Source organism: Ursus americanus, chromosome 21 (assembly GCF_024610735.1).
Source record: "Ursus americanus isolate L20-20 chromosome 21, mUrsAme1.1.p, whole genome shotgun sequence".
NCBI lineage: Eukaryota > Metazoa > Chordata > Mammalia > Carnivora > Ursidae > Ursus > Ursus americanus.
In genome coordinates, this window is record NC_142147.1 from 23,779,008 (window position 1) to 23,801,989 (window position 22,982).

At 46.0% G+C, this 22,982-nt stretch overlaps 4 protein-coding genes across 7 annotated transcripts in view; 2 read left to right on the forward strand and 2 right to left on the reverse strand.

Annotated features, from left to right (window-relative positions):
• The window catches only part of HAS3 (hyaluronan synthase 3), a 26,479-nt gene extending 19,558 nt beyond the window's left edge, over window positions 1–6,921 (forward strand). For both annotated transcript variants that reach the window (XM_045814983.2, XM_045814982.2), the window contains exons 3-4: window positions 2,194–2,295; window positions 3,143–6,921. In XM_045814983.2, the coding sequence (XP_045670939.1) occupies window positions 2,194–2,295; window positions 3,143–4,066 (1,026 nt within the window). In that variant the 3' untranslated portion in view covers window positions 4,067–6,921. The remainder of the gene's footprint in view (window positions 1–2,193; window positions 2,296–3,142) is intronic.
• On the reverse strand, window positions 38–9,367 carry DERPC (DERPC proline and glycine rich nuclear protein). The gene has a single exon (XM_045814984.2). The coding sequence runs from the start codon at window positions 9,365–9,367 to the stop codon at window positions 7,745–7,747; it is 1,623 nt and encodes a 540-aa protein (XP_045670940.2). The 3' UTR covers window positions 38–7,744.
• Window positions 9,364–17,513, reverse strand: CHTF8 (chromosome transmission fidelity factor 8). The gene is made up of 4 exons (XM_045814985.2): window positions 17,437–17,513; window positions 10,368–10,425; window positions 9,990–10,107; window positions 9,364–9,588 (listed from the first exon to the last, which is right to left on the reverse strand). The coding sequence occupies exons 2-4, from the start codon at window positions 10,388–10,390 to the stop codon at window positions 9,364–9,366; spliced, it is 366 nt and encodes a 121-aa protein (XP_045670941.1). The 5' UTR covers window positions 10,391–10,425; window positions 17,437–17,513.
• The window catches only part of UTP4 (UTP4 small subunit processome component), a 31,999-nt gene continuing 26,499 nt past the window's right edge, over window positions 17,483–22,982 (forward strand). The window contains exons 1-3 of one of the 3 annotated variants that reach the window (XR_015728049.1): window positions 17,483–17,627; window positions 18,798–18,958; window positions 21,987–22,178. Coding sequence is in view for 2 of the 3 variants with exons in the window: in XM_045814981.2 (XP_045670937.2) it covers window positions 18,800–18,958; window positions 21,987–22,178 (351 nt within the window). In the remaining variant the exon portion in view is untranslated. Of the gene's footprint in view, window positions 17,628–17,754; window positions 17,882–18,797; window positions 18,959–21,986; window positions 22,179–22,982 lie in introns of those variants that run through there. The other 2 variants (XM_045814981.2, XM_087870529.1) reach the window with 2 other exon arrangements.

The window sequence follows — 22,982 nt, forward strand, 5'->3', positions numbered from 1 at the left end:
GATCCTGCCCAGCTTCCGGTCAAAAAAGTCATTGACACCAGGCTGGAAATTTTATTAGGTTGACACAGTTAACACAGCTCCCAATTTTCAAATAACAAAACCTAGAAAGAATTGATGTAAAGCTCACACACTTAAGTACCAAGTAAAAACTGCACCCAGAACCCCAGATTTCCAGTCCATTTCATGTCCATTTCTCTGTTGCATTCCTTCTCCGCACATACCAGAGGGTTTGCCCATCACTTGAATGAATAGCGGCTGTCGTGGCAGCCCGCCTGTGTACCAGCTCAGTCTTGCTGAGGGCATGTTGCGTATACCAATATTGAGATGTTCTGTACTATACCCACCTAAAATTAGCTTGCCACAGATGTTTTGGTTTTGGCTTTTTTGAAAGTTGCATCCTCAAATGAATTGGTACATTGACCTTTTTCTGTCTTCCTAAGGCCAGGGACCTCCTTGGCCTTGTAGGGAGGGATGTTGAGGCATTTCATTCTGCAGTTCATCTAGGGTCACGGGGCCTCTGAAGTTTCCTGGAGACTCAGAAGGCACAGGAAAAGCCCTTGAGCCCTGGCACATGCTCAAGCCACAGGGACTTTGTTGTCTACTCCCTTGTACCACAGAATTCCCAAAACCTGCCACACATCTTCCTTTACTGATCATTTCCTGTGGATTCATTCTGGTGGATGAGCAAATAGGCTCACACACCTGAGCCAGCCTCTATGGCTCTGGGCTCACTGTCTGGGGCAGCCTGGGCTTCAGGCCTGTTTGGTGGACTTCAGCCTGTCTTCCAACAGCCCTGCTACAGGTGTGTCTTTATCTCTGAGGGAGATTGCCCTGCTTCAGCCAATGGGGAAACCCAGGCAGCCAAGAGCTCTAACTTGCCTAACCCTGCTCTGTTCCGAAGACCTTGGAGTGAAGGGAGCTGAGCAGCATGAAGAACGGGTTAGGGTCAGGGGAGGAAGTAGCCCTGAGACCGGCAGCACTGGAAAGCCTGGGCTGTTAGCCGAAGAGGCTCTGGGAGTCTGGCCTGAGGCTCTCCAGGTACCTTCTCCCAAGGTGTGTTGGTGAGAAGGTAGGCAAGAACAGGTGTGGTGGCTCTGCCTGGATCCCCTTCAGCCTTTTGCTGCTTGTCTGTGGCCACGTCTTCCAGCATGGCAAGAGAAATCTCGGCAGGAATGGGGTGTGGGGGGAGCCCTCTTCCTGCAGGCATTAGCAACTTTACTAAAAGGATTTTAGGCTTTTGCAAAGCCAGGTTTCGGCTCATCGGTGGGTACTGTTCTTCGCTCTGTTGTTCTGCCAGTGATTATCTGGGATCTCTGGATCATCTCAGTTATTTTCTAGAAAATAGAAAAGGAGCCAGCCACCAGGATAAGTACTCATAGCTCAGGTTCAACTAATAATGGAGCCACCTGTTAGACCATGAGCCTCCCTAGGGAAGGCGGACAAGTGGGCAGGATTTGATCTAGGCTCTGGTTGGAGGCAGCTGTTGCCAGCCTCTATGCTCATCCAGAGTAAATCCACGTGTCACATCAGGATGGCGAAGTGGTTTCAGGTGCCAGACTCAGGCTCCTGAGAATCCAGGTGAGAGCAGCCCTTGGATATACTGTGCCCTGATCTTATAGAGACTTGGCCAAAGGAGCACAGAAGGCCTTGCAGACATATTGCAGGGGGTGGGGGGACCTATGACTGGGTAGATACATTCTCCACTTGCACTGCAGGTTGTCCAGGAGACCAGAGGCTGAAACTGGGAAGACCATGTTAATCTATGAGCATGCTTTAGGCAAGAGCCATTTCTTGGCCTAACCTGGAGTGTCTGCTGACCCAGGTCTAGCCACTGTACCTGACATCTGATTTCAACACATACCTCCTTTTCTTCCAGGGAAATGTTATGAGTCCATTTTTGTGGAGCCTGGCTCTATAGAGGCTAAAAACTTGCCCAGTGCTAAGCATTTCTCCCTGACACCGAGTCTCCACGGTTTCTCTCTCAGCCTAGTAGTGGCTGTCAAGCCTGTTTTCTCAACTCTCCTTTTCCTTACATTTTGTGATTCGTCTCACCTCTTCTATTTAGCATAGATCTCTTTGCTAGTGGCTGGAAGTGAATCCTATCCAAGGTGGTTATATCCTGGAAGCAGTGAGCAGCATGCGGCGTACATAGGCTAGAGGTCAAAATGGGCTGACCACGTACTCCCTCTACAGGTGTGTGACTCTGACACTGTGCTGGATCCAGCCTGCACCATCGAGATGCTTCGAGTCCTGGAGGAGGACCCCCAAGTAGGGGGAGTTGGAGGAGATGTCCAAGTAAGAAGTAACCAGGGATTCCTGCGGGTGGGGCCTAGACTCTGCTTCCTAATCCAATGGATATGCCTGGGAAATGAGCATCTTGACTACCTAGTGTTTTGGAGAGGGGGTGTGTGTGTGTGTGTGTGTCTGTCTTGGGGCGGTAGGGTGGGGGTGGTTCTTTTTTGATAGTTTTCACAGTATCAAAGAGCTCACTTGGTACCCAATCCCTTTTCTGGTCTTTTTCAACCTGAGGAAAAAGAAAATCACTGAACAGGTATGTGTAGAGAGCCCAGGCTGCTGGGAGGGGCTCGGTATTCTGAGGCTGCTGACCATGGAGGGTGCCTCTTGGCGGTGCTGCAAAAAGCACCTCCCCAGCTGGACCCTTGAGAAACCTCATTCTTAAGGAAGTTGCACTGAATGGGTAGAACAAGGCAGTATGGTAAGATTAAGGGGCCAGATCTCCTTCCAGAGGATACTGCTGGTAACACACCAGGTCTTCCTGAGAAGCTTTCCAGCTGCAGAAGGGTCAGGACAGACGGTGGGCGGGGATGCTGTGCATCCTTCTCAAGCCCTTCTCTCTGGCACCACAGGCTATTTCCTGAGATTGAAGGTGGCCCTGACTGCTAGAACCACTTCCCTGGGACAGTCAGTGCAGATGGCAGTGAGGTATGGGGGAGAGTGACGGTACGGCTGCCTCCTCCGAGCCTCAGGTTTTCCAGCTCTGGCTGGGTTAGGACTCATGGCCAGGTATTTAAGCAATGGGGTACAGAACTCAAGGTAAGGGAGGCCTCATGGCCTCTGGTGTCTGTCTCCCGGGACGCAAGTCCTCAGGCGAGGAGGCCCAGCATCTCTGGTTCCCTTGCAGATCCTCAACAAGTATGACTCGTGGATCTCCTTCCTGAGCAGTGTGCGGTACTGGATGGCCTTCAATGTGGAGCGGGCCTGCCAGTCCTACTTTGGCTGTGTGCAGTGTATTAGTGGGCCCTTGGGCATGTACCGCAACAGCCTCCTCCAGCAATTCTTGGAGGACTGGTACCATCAGAAGTTCCTAGGCAGCAAGTGCAGCTTCGGAGATGACCGCCACCTCACCAACCGAGTCCTGAGCCTCGGCTACCGGACTAAGTATACAGCGCGCTCCAAGTGCCTCACAGAGACTCCCACTAAGTACCTCCGGTGGCTCAACCAGCAGACCCGCTGGAGCAAGTCTTACTTCCGGGAGTGGCTCTACAACTCTCTCTGGTTCCATAAGCACCACCTCTGGATGACCTACGAATCAGTGGTCACAGGTTTCTTCCCCTTCTTCCTCATTGCCACAGTCATACAGCTTTTCTACCGAGGCCGCATCTGGAATATTCTCCTCTTCCTGCTGACAGTGCAGCTGGTGGGCATTATCAAGGCTACCTATGCCTGCTTCCTTCGGGGCAATGCAGAAATGATCTTCATGTCCCTCTATTCCCTTCTCTATATGTCCAGCCTCCTGCCAGCCAAGATCTTTGCCATTGCTACCATCAACAAGTCTGGCTGGGGCACTTCTGGCCGAAAAACCATCGTGGTGAACTTCATTGGCCTCATCCCTGTGTCCATCTGGGTGGCGGTCCTTCTAGGGGGCCTGGCCTATACAGCTTATTGCCAGGATCTGTTCAGTGAGACGGAGCTAGCCTTCCTGGTTTCTGGGGCCATCCTGTACGGCTGCTACTGGGTGGCCCTCCTCATGTTGTATCTGGCCATAATTGCCCGGCGATGTGGGAAGAAGCCAGAGCAGTATAGCTTAGCTTTTGCGGAGGTGTGATACAGCCCCCAAGCAGAGTGGGAAAAGTGCAATGGGTAAGGGAGGGAAGGGGAATGGAAGAGAAAAGATGGGGTGGGAGGGAGGAGGGAGTGCTGTTTTAGTTTATTAACGGTCCAAAGGGCAAATCTGAAGTGCAAAGAACAGTGACTGTACTATATGGTCTGGGGCAGTTCTGCTTACAGGAGGCAACACCATTCCAGCTCAGGGGGCAGAGACTTGTTTTCATGCCACAAACATCTGCTTGCCTCTGCATGCATGGTGGACTCTGGGAAAGATTCCACTTCCTCCCCCAGGATCCAAAGGGAATGCAGAAGTGTGCTAAACCAATTAGTTCCAAACAGTGGCAACTTCTGATAGGTAAGTGACAGCCTGTGGCAAGGGGTTTTCTTAGACCATCTGAACACAACCAGAGGTGGTGGAAGAACGCCTAGGAGATCTGGACCAGGTAGTAATGTGTCCCCTACCCCCACCCCCACATCTAGCTATCAATGCAATAAGATTGTGCCTGAGATACAAGGCCCAGAAGCCTGATCTTTGGGCATCAGAAAACAGGGTCCAGGAATGGTGCTTTATTATGTGATATACTCCATTCCACATCTCAACATCCCAAGGATGAGCCAAACTAGCAGGGAGTTAGCACTGAACTGCTTTTGAGTGTGTATATATATCTATGTTAAAAATGAAAGTCTGCCAGGAACAAAGATTGGTGGTGGTGCTAAAGGCCAGGGGCTATATGGAGGCCTTGAGCCGAATGTATCTCACCTGGAAAGTGCCCGACATCTAGATGAGCTTGTCTGTGATCTCTGAGGGGAGAGGAAATGTTTTGGTCATCTATCAGAAGGTGAAACCCCAACATGCTCAGAAAGGAAGTGAGGACTCAGGTACTTCACCCTGTATATTCACCCTGAATTCCTCTCTCAAACTCCACTCTGAGTCTAAGACAGCCTCCTCCCTTTGCTTTCTTCGAGGTGATGCAGTCACCTCTTCCACCCTCTTTCTCACTGGTAAGTTTTTCAAGGTGGCAACTGAGGTAGAGCCTGGGCTCTCATAGGCCCCTCTGCCAAGGGCAACCCTGTCCTCAGCAGGTGGGGAAAAAACAATTAGGAGCCTCTGACCAAATTAACTGCAATCTTGGAACTGCTTGGACAGATCCCTTAGCAGCTGGCTAAGCATGCACGACTTTCAGGCTACAGTTCTTGACAATCATCTCCAATGAAAAGCTTTTCAGTGTTCCCTAAGTGAAGCCTCAAATCCAAGCTGGTCATCTTTGAGACGGTCCATTCTCCTCAGTGGCTTCTCCAGGGAACTCTTACAGCCAAGTTGTGGATAGTCATTATTGCACTTGCTTGCTTCTTTCCAGAAACCAAACCCAGAGATGGAATTGGTTCCTAAATCCTAAGGTTCTTCATTTCTCTCTCATGCCCCTTGAAGCTTTTATTTTCTTATGCTTTTGGGGAGTGAGGGAAGGCATTTTCTAGAGGCTTGCAATCCAGAGACTATTCTCAGCCCTTGGGTTTGAAACCTGGGATCTTGACTAAGCCTTTGACTTCGGGGATGCTTGCTTGCATGCATGCCTGCTCGCACTCTCCAAATGTCCATTCTCAGCAGGGCCTGCTAAACCCTCAGAACCAGCATTAAGGTAGGCAGTAGAAGGGGCAAGCCTCTAGTGTGCCCAGGTGCTTCCTACAAAGGAACAAAGTGTGCTCTGAGCCACAGACTGGCAAACCCTGGTGCTTTTCTTTCATCTCCCATGAACACAAGGGTTTTCCAGGTGCGGCCAACATCGCTGTATCACACAGACCTCGAGCTTCTGGTAAGACTGCTGGTTGGTACTGGGCCCAACCCAGGAAGGCTGGGAAGAGGCAGCAGGCATTTGCTAAAGGCAGTTGTTCCAGGCTCTTCCGTGTTTTTGCTGGCCAAATAAACTATTTTGAGCACTACAATGGAGGAAATCCGGTCAGCCAACTGCAGAGCTCAGACTTCACTAAGGGCTTGTTTTTCTTCAGCTTTTACTTGAAGGTTAAGGTAGGACAGACTCCTGGATGGAGAACTCCTGGTTGTCCTACCATCAACTCTGCCTTGCACTGTGGTTATCAACTTTGCTCAAATCAAGAGTAGGCAGGTACAAGTAGTGGGCTCACAACGTTTGACCTCGACTGGTTTTTCTAAGTTATTTTGTACATTTTTCAGCAGCGAAACCAAACTGGGTCTTCAGCTTTATCCCCGTTTCTTGCAAGGGAAGAGCCTTTATACAACTGGACACATTTTGGTTTTTTCCTCATTGAGAATTTTAACCCTTTTGTATTCTTTCTACAATAATTTGTAAACGTATTTATTTTTACTTTTTTTTTTTTTTTTTTTACTTTTCAGGTCAAATATTTTATACTGCATTTATTTGTCAAAATAAAGATTCTCACATAATGCTGGTTATCTCTGAACTACTTCCTCCTTGTAACTTAAACTGGGTTTATTCCAGTTTCAAAAGAGGTACTTGTGATAGAAATAGTTTTGTCAAGATAGTTGGCAGTGGAACTCAAACATGTAGTCACAGCTGCCTCTGGACCTGGGGCATACAGCAGGCCCACCTTGTTGATAACTGCACAACCTCTGGTGGCTGAACTTTTTTTTATTGTTGAGGATGGGCAAGGTCTCTGGTGAAATCACTGGCAGATGAATGAGTCCTAGGTAAGGTTAAAAGTCAACGCTTGCTTCCTGCTTGAGTGACAGCATTTTACCTGGCAGATAACACAGGACTGTGGCCAAGCTGAAACAATGAAAAGCAGTGGGTAAAACTCCTTTCCTGTGGGAACAGGTAAGGAAATGGAGTGACATCGGCAGCCCTCTCATCCCATTTATTAAAGAAACGGTAAGAAAAGATACAAGCAGGAAAAACACCAACCATCCTTTCACGTCAGGCTGAACGAAGCACAGTGATTTCTCCCCTTTATCCCCCCAACCCCCCACCCCAATTCCCATATTCCCATCCACGTCAGTTTAAATTTTGAGGTTCTTTGATTGGGAGTACTAGTGGAGAGGGAGTTAGTTAGATGAGCAGTGGAGCCTTGATTCTGGCCTCCTCTAAGTCCCAGGAGAAGGAAGCTGCAGGCCCAATCAAGCAGAAATTGTATTTGGTGGGTCTCTGAAGTGGTTGCCCACCTCCCTGTTCTGTGTTCAAGCCCCCAGGGAAAAGTATGGCAGTAGAGGATGACCAGGTCCAAGCTGCCCAGGTCAGAGCTGCTGAAGCATGGTCCGTTCACCAATGCAACAATCCTAGAGAGCAGTGAGCTGATTCTCCAGTGGTGAGCAGGGAACTACATATGAAGTGGGACCTGCAGGCCAATGTATCCCTGAGGAAAAGTCCACATGAACAATTCAAGAAACTAGTAAGAAACAAGGGGCAAAAAGCTGTGGGACAAAAGCACAGCAGGCTTCTGGAGGGCTGGAGATCCTTTCTGTCAAGGTCAGGATCATTCCCACCTGCCGTAGTCCATCTCCCACATAAAACATTTCACCTTCAGTCAAGAAAGAAGCAGAGGAAAAAAGATGGCTCATCCGAACTTGAGCCCCAGCTATGTACTTCAGAGTGTAGCTCCACATCTACCCTTTTACTTACAACACGGCCCCTGCCCAGAACCATGGTGCTTGAAAACCAAAGCGGTCCTGGAGAGAAAACAGTGTTTAAGGGGGTAACATTCCATTTGGGTACATTGCAGCCATTGGACCCCCTGGTCTGGGGAAAGCAGCTGGGTTTGTGCCAGGTAGGCTCCCCACTCTAGGAAACGGGACCAAAGTCTTGCTTACAGGGCCATTCATCCTTGGAAAGGAAGCTGGGTTTAGACCCAGGGTCCCAGTTGGCCTTGCAAAAGGAGCTGGGTTGATACCTACAGGGCCTGCTGGAGAAGAGCCCAAGGGCCCAGGAGCTGACCTGGGGAAAGTAACCTGACCAGGGCCTAATGGGCCAGTAGACCTTGGGAAGGCAGCTGGACTTGGACCCTGCAAGCCACTGGCCCTTGGGAAGTTAGCTGGGTTGGGGCCTAGTGGCCCAGAGGTTCTTGGGAAAATTGCTGGACTTGAGCCCTGGAGGCCAGCAGACCTCTGGAAGGTAGCTGGATTTGAACCCAATGTGCCAGAGGACTGAGAGAAGGCAGCTGGATTCAGTCCCCCTGAACCTGTCCCCCTTGGAAAGGGATTGGCATTTACCCCCATGGGCCCAGCTGGCCTTGAAAAATGAGCTGAGTTAGGACCTATGGGGCCAGGAGCCCTGGACATGGGAGACGGATTTGGCCCTGGAAGGCCAATTCCCCGAGAGCCAGGACCCGAGTTTGGGCCTATGGGGCCAGGTACTCTTGCCATAGAAGATGGGCTTGTGCCCATGTTTCCAGAAGCCTGTGAGAAAGCAGCTGAATTCGCTCCTAGAAGACCCGCTGCTCTTAGAATGGGGGCAAGATCTAGGCCTTGAGGTCCAGCCATTCTTAAGTTAAGACCAGATCCTGTGCCCAGGAGGCCACCCGCTCTGGTGTCCACATTAGGGCCTGGGCCCAGGCCACCTGCCCTTGGGTTGGGTCCAAGGCCTGGACCCAGGCCACTTGCTCTTGGGCTAGGCCCAAGGCCTGGGCCTGGAAACATACCCGATCTCGGGGCAGGGTTTGTACCAACAAAGCCTGACCTCAGATTGGGACTTGGTCCTGGTCCCAGGCCAACGGGCCTAGGATTAGGAGGACCATTCCCAGAAGTCAACAGGACACCTGCTCTCAGGTTGGGCCCAGATCCTGGGCCCATAGGGCCGCCACTTCTGGGGTCAGGACCCGTTCCCAGGAGACCACCTGACCTTGGGTTGGACATAGGACCTGGCCCTGGGAGACCCCCTAACCTTGGGTTAGACAGAGGCCCTGGGCCTGGAAGACCCCCTGCCCTAGGGTTTAGAGATGGCCCTGGGCCTGGGCCCAAGAGGCCACCAGGCCTTGGGAAAGAAACTGCACCTGCACCAGTGGGATTCATCCCTCTTGGAAAAGAAGCCATGCCCGGGTCACGAGCACCAGCAGGGAAAGGTGCTGGATTTGAAGCCAATGAGCCTGATGAAGTTGGAAAAGGCGATGGGTTCCTTGGAAATGGGGCCAGATTTCCACCAAGAGAACCAGATGCCATAAGGAAGGGATCAGAATTCATGCCCAGCGGGTGGCCTGTGTTCAAAACAGGACCCCCCTGTGGTCCCAGGGAACTGTCGAGCCGTCCTCGAGGTGGCAACTGAGCACGAGTCCAAGGAGTTGGCCGCTCTCTAGGGAAAATCCGGGGTTCTTTCATACTTTCTTGGGGACGTTGGTGATAATGGGCTTGGGGCGAGTTTTGAAAAGGATCTTGTTTTTGATGAGTGCTGTCACCAGGTACCGGGTGCCAGTTTTGCAGCCAAGCTCATCACAGTCCTGCTCCCCAGGAGTGTGTTTGACAAGGACGGCAAAAGGTTTCTCCAGATGGATGATTTTTCCATACAGGATATGATGCCCCACGATCAGCACAGGGATTCCCTTTGGCAGAACAAGAATGAAATGCCTGAGGTTCAGGGCAAGGTCATAACACTCAGGTGCCTTCTAGAGATGCTCTTGGCAAGCAATGCTGGCACCTCTACTCCCTGGTTTGGCTCTACCACTCCTTAAGAGCCACACCAGACAACCACCCTTGTGCCCTTTTACTCTTTCTAGCCCCAGGTGAGAGAATTCCCACTTTTTAAAACTGTGACTTTTCCAGATTCCCCAAAGCTAAATTTCCCTGCTATTGCAGGAGTCGGGGGAGAACACGCAGAGAGCTTAGATTAGCTAGACCTCGAATAACAAACCTGAGGGCAGTCCTCACTCTGGGTCCTGGGAGCACCACCTTGGTGTAGCTTGCTTTCCTGAGGCATTAGGCAGGGAAAGAAAAGTCCCCTCACCTCAGTGGTGTAATGTAGGTCTCCCAGGAGGTTTCCAGCTAATCCAGTGCTGTAGCGAGCCTCGATCTCCCCCTGTAGTTCCATCAGCACCCATTCTGCCAGGCCTCCAGCCCCAGCACTGCAAGCAAAGGGCTGGCGGTTACAATATTTTTGAGGGGTGAAGGATGAATAGTGTCCTACACCACCATTCAAGGCCCAAAGGAACTCTTTGTGGAGCACAAGTTCTTGGGAAATTAGGAGTGCTAGGCACCGAACTACAGAAGAAATGCAAGGATGTGTGCAAGATGCACCTGAGGACCCCGATTCTTCCAGGAAAATGTCAAACCTACATAACCCTAATCATTCAAACTGAACAAAATAGTCTCAAAATGTACTCACCTGGAAATAACAATTTGCACCATGAGCTTTCCGTCTTTAAAAAGCAACTGAAAGTAAGCTGTAGAGGAAAAAAAAATTTAGGATAATAATAATAATAGTAGCTAATATTTATCATGTGCTGTGTGTGAGGCATTTTTCTAAGTACTTAGATTTTATTTCATTCCCCTAACAATGCTATAAGCTATTAATATTTCTGAATTGACATTGTATTTACAACATTGCTTAAGATCACCAAGGGTCAACAATGGTCTGCAAAGTTGGTATTATAATTATGTTCAAGGTCATGTACTTACTAGTCAACGAGCCAGAATTTGAACCCAAAACATACACTATCGCCCACACTACTGACCACTATGCTAACTTGCATTTCTCAAGAATGTTCTATTTTCTATTCTGCATATTTCTAAAAAAACTAAAAAATTCACTTAGATTTTACTTTTCCCTTTGGTGATACAAAATATGAACTTTGTGTCTAACAATCTGGTTATATTTCAAGGTTCAAAGGAATTCCTTTAACAAAAGCCAAGAAACGAAAAAGTCCTTCAGGCAACTTTGGTGAATGGTAAGCGGATACCTAACATGACACTCACCATACGCTTTGACCATCTTTCACAGAGGTATACCCCGACAATCAACTTTCATTTTATGCAACAGTACCACCTGGTGGCAAGTTTGCGGTACTCTAAAAGAATGGGTTAAAATGAGTATTTTTTGCCTGTGACAACTGGCTTCACTTGTCTTTCTAGGAACGATAGATCCACAGGGGACTGAGGAGATGGGGGATCTAAACTACACGTTCTGTATAAGTCTTTCCAATAAATCGATGGAACTTGGTGGAAACTTATTAGTCCAGTGTTTACCAACTGTAGTACTGTATGTTAATAGGTATAATTGTTCTCAAGCTTAGCAAACATTGGATTAAAAAGTTAAACAGGTTTCTTCACTGATATGTTAACCTTCATTTTGGGTCTCCAGGGGAAAGTGTATTGCCAAGAGCCTTACAGGACGGCAGAACTTCTCTATTCTCGAGCACCAAACGTACTTTGGGAACACAAGGTCAGTCAATTCACTGGTCTTCAAATTCAAATATAAACAGTAGCTAATACTTATTGAATTTTTACTATGAATCAGATGCTGTACGCGTCTAAGAACCTAGGGCACCTGTCTTTATCTACAATCATAATTGATATGCTCCCAAAGGAGAAAACCAAGTACTAGTGAGAATGAAAGACATCAAAGCATCAGGTAGACCCTGCAGACATGGAAAAGCTGGTCAGAAGAGCCGTGGGGGGCGATCAAGAAGGCATCTGTGAGTAAGTCAGACCTTCTGTAGCAGCACCAGTTGTGGTGCTGCTTGAGAAAAAATACATGGGGCTTAAGGGCAAAAGTCATGTGACAAGATAAGGAGGCACTACACCACCATCAACTGAACAACCAAAAGCACTTTTAAATTTTTTCTAAGGTTTCTTGAAGAAAGGATTACAAATTGAAATCGGAAGACTTAAAGTCAGGTTCCAGCCTGTAAGTGTAGAACTTTTCACTGTGTCATCATACACAAGTCACTTAATGACCATGAGGCTAACACCTAGATTATCTGACTCATTAAACTACTGTGAAGACCACATATACGCAAAAATGCTTTAAAGACAGACAGCTATTTTTTTAGAGAATGGAAAAAGCAAATCGGTATTTCCACACTATAATTTTGACTATAATTTAGAGAATGGTAGGTATATTTTAGCCATCAATCAAAAAAAAACCTCAGTAACTAGAAATTGCAGTTGGAAAGTTTCTAAAGGTTAATAAATGCATACAGATTAAAGGGTTCTTGTAACTAAGCTCTTGATGACTGATAATGCACTATATGTTTCTTGATGGATATAGTTATAGTAATACACAGGTAGTTTCTGAGAAGCAATTAAGTGTTCACACAGATCCACAAGTTCTAGGAAGACCATGGCAGAGAAGGAAATCAATCTTTAAGACCTTTGGAAACATGTCTGATAGGAGTACCTATGGACTGTTTAAGGGGGAATGCAGAAATATTTTCAGCGCATTCCACATTTCCTGAACAGTTTCCTGTTAGAACAGGAATTCACAACAGTGGCTCAAGTGGGCAAAGGAAAACAGATGCCTGATAGCTAGGTCAGAAGAGCCGCACCTGCATACTCATCCCCAGTGCTTCTGAGTACACAGTTGTACCCGCATCTATAGCAGGCCCTGCCTCAGTCAGGAGATCTCTTGATACTGGCAAACATCTAGCAATGCTCCTGAAAATACAAATTTTGGGGCCTACAGCTTTACCATTCTGCTGCTGTCCCTAGTCAGGCTGGTAAAAAAATCCTGCTAGTCCCACTGGGATGTTGCAGATGTGAACACAAATGAAGTTCAGACCCACTTGTAAGAGTTTCAGCTCACAGGAACCTGTGGACTGGACTGGCTACATTTACGTACGTGGGAGTGTATTTACCTAGTTAGTAAGAAACAGAGGAGAGGGCATTCCTTTAGCAAATTTTAAAACTCTACTTTAGGGGTGCCTGGGTGGCACAGTCACTTAAAATGGCAGCTCAGGTCATGATCTCAGGGTTGTGGTTTGAGCCCCACGTTGGCCCAGTGCTCGGCACAAAGTCTACTTGAGATTCTCTCTTCCTCTGCCCCTCCTACTCATGCATGCATGCATGCTCTCTCTCAAATAAATCTTCAAAATTCTACTTTAGTGCCCTAAAATAGGCTATATCACCTGAATTTCATTATCCCTTTTCTTGCCCCTTGAGATTACTACTCTAGGCAACTGTTCTCAGGGTCAGCGTAGGTAGGTATACCTGGGTACTTCACTGAGGACACACCTGATGGAGATGACAGAATGTGTATTTCACTTAATGTGGAGCTGACTAAAAAGAATCTGGTAACATGCAGCCCAATCTGTCCCTATACGCTTGACAGTAGGCAGGTAATAGAAAAACAAAGAGGTAAAGTAGTAAAATACAAATCAAATCCTATTAGTAATAACAAATATAACATTATGATAAATATTTTCTGTATAGCAAAAAAAATTTCTAAGTCTTCAGTCTCAACTAATTCCAGCAATGACAAGTAGAACAATTTCTACATGTTTGTTCTAAGATATTGCTTGTACAGAAATTGCAGATTTATTAAAAACATCTGAAGACACAGCCTGAAAAATACACTCCATCAAATCATGAAACTGAATGGAGTCAATGAAAGAGCTTGCTTGGCACCTCTCTCTCTCTTGAGTTTAATGACAGATTTGGTGAGGACCAACTTACTTGTCTTTAGTTAAGAATAATAATTCTAAGTTGACAATATGTGTAACTGTAGAGCCAAGGAAAAATTTCTGCAATGTCACTCTCTAAAAGATGTTTAATTCACTGTACTTCAGAGTGGAGTCTCATAGGCCACAACTAGTGTGGACCTGGAGCGATGGCAAAGTGGGGAAAAAAAATCCCCAAACCTCTTTCCCCTGAAATGAAATATTTCAACTCCTCTCACCCCCATATCTCAAAAAATGAGGAAATTTTTTCCTGCTTAATTGTTCTGGGCCTTCACGTCACTAAATAAACTAAGTTATATTTCTAACTTAGTCAAGTTTAGCTTTCTAAAGGAAACTTTTTCTGAAGTACTTTATATATCCTAATTAACTCTTGGTATTTTCCTGTTTAAAAAAAAAAAAGTCTTTTCTGGGGCTTCAAAATTTGTAGAAATGGCTTGCCCCAGATCATCCTGTCTTAAGACATGGAGCCAGTCTGGAGGTCCTGGGTAAAGTCAACACACTACTGCTTCTCAGGACAGTGGTCCAGGTAACTTTAAGATCCCTGAACAAACTACAGCACGGCAAAAGAATCAGCATTCTCAAAACCAATCCAGAGCCACAACAGAGCCCTACCCAAAATTCAAAACACTGAGGTGGAACCGTATCAATCTGGGACATACCTTATTTAACTGTCGTTTGGCTTCTACCTCTATTTTCAATTTACTATTAAAGTTATTATTAAAAACCTGAAAAAAAAACCTGAAAAAAAATCAGAGTGCAAACACAATTTTAGAAGAAAAATCCAGGCAGAGCATCATAATACAAAAAGCTTCATTTCTTCCATAGTTAAGCTTTTGTGGACACTGATTTTCTAGTTTCATCGTGAGAACCTTTAAGAATGTAAGCACTCTTATTCCCATTTTACAGATAAGGAAACATGCTTAGAGAAACTAAGGTTAAGTAACTGGTCACATAGCTACTAAGTGAGATGTGAACCTCAACCCCTCCACATTATGGCCTCTCCAGGAGTCCTCTCCTACAGCACCTCAAATACAGTACTTCTGTATAACTTCTGATTGCTTTACAAAGATCAGCCTTTCTCATTTCTACAAAATGGCAAGTAACCTACACAACTACTAGCCAAAGTACCTATTACATCTCTGGGGTAGGCAGTCAAAAACAAGTCTTTTCATCATATTCAGTTGATGAGATTTAGATTTTTGAAATCTCTAGAGATCTATTCCATGTCAACTCCAAGATTCAAAACTAAGCATAAGCCAAAAGAACAGAGGACATTGTCACTGATTCATTTTAATCTTCAACAAAATTGAAGTCTTATAATTTGCTTTCTGAATTTTTAAATGTTAAACTGTTAAAAGATTACTAATGTCTTACAACAGAATGAATGAGCAATGATCCTCATAATGGTAACTGTCCCCAAAATATAATGGGGCAGAAGTGTGGTATGGATCCAATTAAACAGAACATATACAGCTTTTACCCAAACAAGGGGATTCAATGGTGATTAAAAATAATTAAATTTTACTAGAGCTAAGTGGTATTTTATAAAATTTCATTGCAACCTTTCACTTTGTATTTAAGATAGGGAATAAAGGCTTTAACTTTACAATTCTTAGTATAAAAAATGCATTTTTTATTAAAAAAATTAAACACTTGACAAAAAAATGTTTTCAAACTGCTAGACGAACGCTTAGCATTTACTGAGCTTTTATTCAGTCCCAGGAACGGTTGTTTAGGATTGCAGTGAGGACTCAAGTCGTCAGACCTAGATTCTGTCACCTTAGCCTATGTGTGACTTGGGATTAATAATCTAACCTTTTAGGTTTCAGTTTCCCCACCAATAAATTGGGCATAAAAAAGAACCTATCCCAAAGGGTTGTTGTGAAAATTTAATGAGGTTATGAATGGAAAGTCCTCAGCACAGTGCCTAAAACATGGTAAGCCTTTAGGGTCAAACTACTTACTACTGGTAGGGAACGTGGCATTGTCTTAGTAAATGTTCAACAGAATGTCTAAATGCTATACTGTATAATTATTTTAATGTTTATAGTGGACCAAACCTTCCTACAAAAGCAGGTTATCAGAATAAAACCAAGTTTACATAAAGGGAGAAAAATTCAAATGGGACAGTCAAGGTTCACGGAACTGCTTCAAGGATTAAGTTCTGAAAGGTTTTTTCTCTTTTCTCTAAAGATGACTATTTTTCTATGTGCCTTTCCATCAAATAAACAATTCAGGAAGTTTTCATATACAAATGAATCAGATTATTTTTATTAGCAGTGTTATTGTGGTTTGTGACTGAAGGGGATGGTCTAAGTTTCAAAGGGAAAATCTTGTCTCCTGACAGGCTTATGTCATTAAGCACTAAAATTCTGTTTCCAAATGAGAAGCTTGCTCCCCTCCAAAAAGGGGCTATGGAGGGTAGGTGGAAATGAATGCTTCCAAACTTTTCATTAGTGAAGAGTGTGTTCAAAAACATGTGTGGATACTATGCATACACGTGGTACTTTCCCATCACATTTTAGGATTCCCATGATGGGGGGAATCAATTACTGGTATTTGCAGACAATGGGTGGAAAAGATGGCTTCAGTCGATCTGAGTTACTCCAGTTTTCTCCATCTTCTGCTACTCTGCAGCCCCATCTCAATCCTTCCTCCTCTTACTGCTATGACCCCCATCCTCCCCAAAACCCCTCCTTTCTAGCCCTGCTTGAGGTCTCACATAATCCCGGATTCTCCTTCCACCGACCCCCATCTTCTCCAACCTCTCCCCCGGCCCCCTCCCATCCCTTCAGTTGGAGCTACAAACACTTCCTATGTCTAGTCCCGCCCACTTTCTGGGACTTCTCGATCCGCTTCCCCTCTCTTCCCCAACCCCCTCCAATTCTCCCCCAGACTTTCCCTGGGACCTCCTACCAATCTATTTAACCCTTTCTCCTACCTCCCAAGGAAACTATTCTTTAAATTGCATTCCTCCACACCCCTCAAACCGTCCACCCTCCTCCTGAAGATTACTCTTTAAACGTTTTCTTCTACCACCCTCATTCTCAAATCGTTCCCTGTTCCCTCCTCAATCTTAAGTACTTAGCTCCTCCAGGACCCGAACCCACCCCACTCTTTAGTCTCTCACTCCGCCCACAAAAGAACCTGGATTACTCTTCCTTCTAACCACCCTCCCAATTATCTCTCCCAGCAGCTTCCCCCCGCGACTTAAAATGTCCCCTCGAACAAACCTCATCGTTCTACACCCCCAACCCCCCAACCAAGTTCCCTTTCTGATATTCCCGCTACTTTCTGGGATCCAGTTCTACTCCGCTCCCGTAAGCCCCGCGTGCTGGACTCCCTCCCCACCCGGGGAAGAGCCCCTTCCCGCACATACCTCGAGGTTCCGGCCCGCGCCGCCCCCTTCTCCGTCCTCCGCCCGCGCTCGGCCACCCTTTCCGCCCTTCTCTCGCTCCGCCCCGCTCGCTCCCTTCCTTCCCTCCGCCTTCCGTCTATACACCGCTCCCTTCCCCCACAATTCCTGGCCCTCCCACCCCAAGGGCCCCTCTGGGTTCTCCCCCACCTCTGCGAGGCTCTCCTCGCTCCCCTCCCCCTTCCCGACCGCCCCTCCCCCGCCCGCCGCTCCCCGCCCCTCGGCTCGCCATTCTTCTCTCCGAGCCGAGCGCCCCACCCGGCCCCAGCTCCCTAGCTTCCCTCTCCCTCGCACCCTCGCCCCCATCCCCGGCTCAGCCCTCGCTCCCCGCGGCCTCCCGCGCCCCCCGCCCGCGGCCTGACCTGCAATGGCGGCCGCCGAACGCGGCGCCGCGCGGCCAACGGGCGACAACCGAACCTCCCGCCGCCGTCGCCGCCGCCGCGAGCACTGCCTGCGCACTTCCGGCCTTGAGCTGCAAGCACTTCCGGGGCAGAGCAAGCGAGCGCGCGCGCACGTGGGGCCGCGGCAGAGAGTGGGGAGCCCCCATCAGTAGGTGAGTTGGGGAGGGGGTATGGGAAGCTGGCGGGAGAGAAAGAAATCTGAGGGGGTGCGGCCTGCCCTAGGCCGACGCCGGTGGAGCTCGCCGTTCCCCATGTGCCGAGGCCTGGTGGGGGCTACTCCGTAGATTCCCTGAGAGGGAAGGGGCGGCGGAGTTCTAGCGCGCGCTTCAGACGCCCTCTTAGCCGGGCCGGGCCGGGCCGAACGCGCCTGACCTGCCCGCGGGTTCCTAGCCTTGAAGGAAGACGGGTGAGGGGGCAAGCCAGAATCGGTCCCTGTCTTCTCCGAGTGTGTATGTTTGCGGCGGTGGGGAGGGGATAGTTGACAGATGCCGGATTAAGTCCCGTGGCTTCCTTCCCTTGAGGAGCTCTTGGTTCTGCCTGCCCCATCAGCCTCACTGCACTACCTTAGCTTGAGTCTGTAATTTGGAAATTTAGCGTGCTATAAAGTTAGGGAGACGTGTTCGCTAAAATGCAGATTCCTAGTCTTCCCCCCCCCACTCCAATTCTCCCCCCATCCGAGAGATTGGAATTCTCCACTGAAGCTGTGGAGTAGAACCCAGAATCCTGCGTTTTTAAAAACTATTTTTGCAGATGATTTTGATGCAGGAGTTCTGCGGATCCGACTTTGAAAGACTGTTTTAGGCTGTATTTCTTCTTGACAGTGTTAGTGGTGTTTACTCTCTTCTTCACCCCCCCCCCCAAGAAACCTCATACACAAAATAGAAAGGAGTACCTTAGTTTCTGCCTCGAATACAACTGGTCAGCACCATGTGCCTCCCTTCCTTTAGGTGCACACTCCCAATTAGAGAACAAGGTCACGTTCAGTCTCATGTTACCGTCTTTCAAAGAGTACTTTCTTCCGGGTAATTGGCAGGATTGTTGGGAGTCTGGGGTATGCTCTATATGTTGATCTTTTCGTTTTTAGCTGAAGCATCCTGTGCTTCTGGAGATGGTTTCATAGATTCTTGCCTGGGGTGTGAAAGCATCATTGGTTAGATATTTAGAAGTGAACCTCAGTGAGATACAGTTGGACTCTTCCATCCAGGACAGTGATAGTAAGAAATAATATATGTGACATGCTGCTATTAACAATAATAAGAAACAATATATGTGACATACTGCTGTTAACATTTAACAATAATAACTCTTTTTCCCCCCTTCAGGAATGGGTGAATTTAAGGTCCATCGAGTACGCTTCTTTAATTATGTTCCATCAGGGATCCGCTGCGTGGCTTACAATAACCAGTCAAACAGATTGGCTGTTTCTCGAACAGATGGCACTGTGGAAATTTATAACTTGTCAGCAAACTACTTTCAGGAGAAAGTAAGTCATTTGGAAGCCTGATTCGGTGTTGCTGAGTTAATTTTCTTAAGTTCAATTCTACATCTTGTATGTCTTCTGTATTCAAAGAGATCAAAAGAAAGTGACTCTGGAGTCATTTAGAACTATGTAACTTGTGTAGTAAATATGCAGTCTCTTGTCTGAGCTCACAGTTTTGTTTTGTTTTTTTTAAAGATTTTATTTATTTATTTGACAGAGATAGAGACAGCCAGCGAGAGAGGGAACACAAGCAGGGGGAGCGGGAGAGGAAGAAGCAGGCTCATAGCCGGGATCACGCCCTGAGCCAAAGGCAGACGCCTAACCGCTGTGCCACCCAGGCACCCCTGAGCTCACAGTTTTGATCTGTGTAATGTCAGAAAGATACTATCTGGGAGTTGTGGTGGCTCCCTGTCATTTGGAAACTGGGGTTTGCTGGTTCTTTTGGGCACAACAAAAAGGGAAGCTGTCAAGACTATTGCTTTATATCAGTTTCTGCACCACTGCAACTTTGGTAAGGTGGCAGGCATTTCCTGCTGGGGTTGTCAGTACCCATTTCATTGTCAATTCAGAAAAAACAATGAGACATCTTAGTATCAAACTTTCTGGTGCCATGATATGATGGTAGGAAGATGGATTTCTAAGTTCATCTGTCCGAGAGAATGTATACTTAAATGCCTACATTTGGGAGTAAAAGAGGAAAATACCATTTGGGTGTATGCAGAGGGCTGTTACAGCAGCATATTTTTCAAAGGCACTGATTACTGATTTCAGGTGCAACAAAATAATGCATTTCACATTTATTGTGTTATGCATCCTAGGCACTGAATGGATGCCTGTGAATGGATAGATGGATAAATGAATGAATTCAGTACCCAGCAACCTAGTACTTGGAATTTAGGCACCCTGCAATTGTTTCTAAATGAGTGAGTAGCAAGTATTAGGCATTATGACAAGAGTCAGAGGCCCTTGAAGGAGCTCAATGTCCAGTGGGGAAAATATGACTATACAGTTTCCAGCCAGTAGGTAAATTTTATGATAAAGCTAAGCACAGACATAGAATCTTAGTGGAGAGTTGGCTTACTCTGATGGTGTGGGCTTAGGAGTCCTGGAAAGGGATGGCTTACTGATTTGACCCCTGAAGATCAAAAGAGTTAAAAAATTGGTCTTTACCACCAATGGGTCATGTTCTATACTATGAAAAACGTGCTATGGTACAGGTTTGTTGTACTCTGTGGTATTTCTTGTCATTTATGATAATTAAAATTATATAATAGTTTGTATATTTGTTTAATGTTTTTCTTCCCCACTGAACTTCAAATATTATGAAGGGACCATGTCACTGATATTGATAACCGTATTCCCAGCATTTAGCAAGTGCCTAGTACAGAGCCAGTTGTGAGTTAATATTTGTTTAATGAGTATTTCTACCATTCCTTACTGAGTATTTCTTACTTTTTTCTCTCATCTCTCCTTTTTTCAACTGTAATTAATTCAGTCTAGTCTTTTGCTTTCTCCATAGTCCTTTCCCTACTATTGTTAATCATTCTCAGAGCAAAAAAATTTGTATCTGTTAGAGTGATAAGAGTATGGACCAGGAATAAGAATTAAAATGTTCTTTAAAAAAAAAAATTTGTATTAGAGAGAGAGAGAGCGTACGTGCGCGCACAAGCGGGGGGACTAGCAGAGGGAGCAGGAGAAGCAGACTCCCTACCAACCAGGGAGCCCGACGCAATGCGGGGCTCAATCCCAGAACCCTGGTATCATGACCGAAGCTGAAGGCAGACACTTAACCAACTGAACCACCCAGGTGTTCCAAAAATTAAAATGTACTCTTCACGCTTAACTTTGGCACTTTGGGGAAGCTGCTTAACCTACAAGTACTTGTGTCATTTCAAGTTAAGAGAGGAAAAATTATACTTACTCAGTCCCTTTCATGCGGAGCAGATGTAAAAATAAAATGCCTTGATATGTATGAAAATTTTTTTAAGTGTTAAGAAAGCACTTAGAAATCTCACTGGATTGAGCTACATTGTTTATGTTATTGTTTTTAAATTTTTTATTTATTTTAAAAGTTGATCCCTTTTTTTTTTTAAATTTAGTATCCTCTACACCCACCCAATGTGGGGCTCAAACTCATGACCCTGAGATCAAGAGTCGCATGCTCTTCTGACTGAGCCAGCCAGGCGCCCCCATTTATTTATTTATTTTTATTTTAATGGTAAAATTGATACTATAAATAGCATGTATTTAAAGTATATACATGGGGTGCCTGGGTGGCTCAGTTGGTTAAGCATCTGTCTTGGCTGAGGTCATGATCCCGGAATCCCAAGATCGAGCCCTGCATTGGGCTCCCTGCTCAGTGGGAAGTCTGCTTCTCCCTCTCCCTCTCCTCCTCCCCCGGCTTGTGCTCTCTCTCCCTCTCTATCTCTCAAATAAATAAAATCTTAAAAAAAATAAAGTCTAGGGGCGCCTGGGTGGCGCAGTCATTAAGCATCTGTCTTCAGCTCAGGGTGTGATCCCGGCGTTCTGGGATCAAGCCCCACATCAGGCTCCTCCGCTAGGAGCCGCTTCTTCCTCTCCCACTCCCCTGGCTTGTGTTCCCTCTCTCACTGCCTGTCTCTCTCTGTCAAATAAATAAATAAAATCTTTAAAAAAAAAATAAATAAATAAAAATAAAGTCTATACATTGAAACTTTGACCTACGTAAACCTTTGAAACCATCATCACCCAACCAAGATAGTTACATTTTTTTTTAATTGGATATGTCAGATACAGTTGTATACAAACTTTATTCTACTGAAAAGGTTTTGCAAAACAAGTCCTACAAAGAAAAACAAAACCAACTGTATAGGTAACTAAAATTTGGATCTAAAAAATGAAAATCTTAATAAACATGATCTTCTGAAAAAACAAAACCCCATACTAGTTTTTTCTAGGTAAGTGTTTTAATTTTTACCATGTTGCCTGTGACTACTCGGTGCTGCTAGCTGATTAATTCATGGTGGGTTGACAAGTTATGGTGTTTCTGTAGTTTTTTCCAGGTCATGAGTCTCGGGCTACAGAAGCTCTGTGTTGGGCTAAAGGACAGCGACTCTTTAGTGCTGGACTCAATGGAGAAATTATTGAGTATGATTTACAGGCATTAAACATCAAGTATGCTGTGGATGCCTTTGGAGGACCCATTTGGAGTATGGCTGTCAGTCCCCATGGTTCTCAGCTTTTGGTCAGTAAGCAAGTATTGGTAATTTAAAGATTTTATTTTTAAGTAATCTCTTGTACCCAACCTAGGGCTCGAAGTCACATCCCTGAGATCAAGAGTCGCACGCTCTACCAACTGAGCCAGCCAGACGGCCCAACTGTTAGTAATTTAAAGCAAGATTTCTCTTGTGCTCACTTAAAGTTTCTTCCTATGTTCACAGGAGGGTAAAGTTAAATTATGACGTGTAGTAACTCCAATCTGAGGTAGATTCCAGCAACCCCAGTAAAAGATTGGAGGTGATATTGGGGATTAAAAATCACTTGTCCTTGTGAATCCTTTCTGCTGCTCCTTTGGACCTCATTTATTCATTTATGAAGTGAGGGGCTTAGTTTGGTTCAGCATTTTTTAAACTGTACTTTGGAATTGGGAGATGTGGAGGCTATTTTTTGTTTTGTGATTTATATTTTATGGTAAATATCATTTCAGAATATGGCATGTTAACATGAAATCCTTCCATAGATTCACAACATACTAACATCTGTTAAAAGTCCTGGGAGGTACTTCCACAAGTTAACTTATGGAACTGTGTTTTACCACAGTGTTTCTCAAAAATTGTTTGAGTGCAGACTGAGAAGATACCCCCCCCACACACACACTGTTATCATTAAAACTTGGGCTTCCAGATATTTCATTTTCGGGGATAAGTCTATGATTCTTGTTTGATTGGCACTAATTTTTACAACATCTTGACATGGTTGTATAGTTAATGGGTATTTTATGTAGGCCATGGGTCTCTAGAAGATATGGGCCGTGAAGTCCTACTTCTGT

Excerpts from the sequence above, each read along its gene's own strand:
- DERPC (XM_045814984.2), bottom strand. The coding sequence starts at position 9,367 with ATGAAAGAACCCCGGATTTTCCCTAGAGAGCGGCCAACTCCTTGGACT.
- CHTF8 (XM_045814985.2), bottom strand. The coding sequence starts at position 10,390 with ATGGTGCAAATTGTTATTTCCAG. Across the intron at positions 10,108-10,367 it reads GTGCAAATTGTTATTTCCAG|TGCTGGGGCTGGAGGCCTGG; the intron begins GTGAGTACATTT and ends CTTTGCTTGCAG. Across the intron at positions 9,589-9,989 it reads ACCTACATTACACCACTGAG|GGAATCCCTGTGCTGATCGT; the intron begins GTGAGGGGACTT and ends GTTCTGCCAAAG.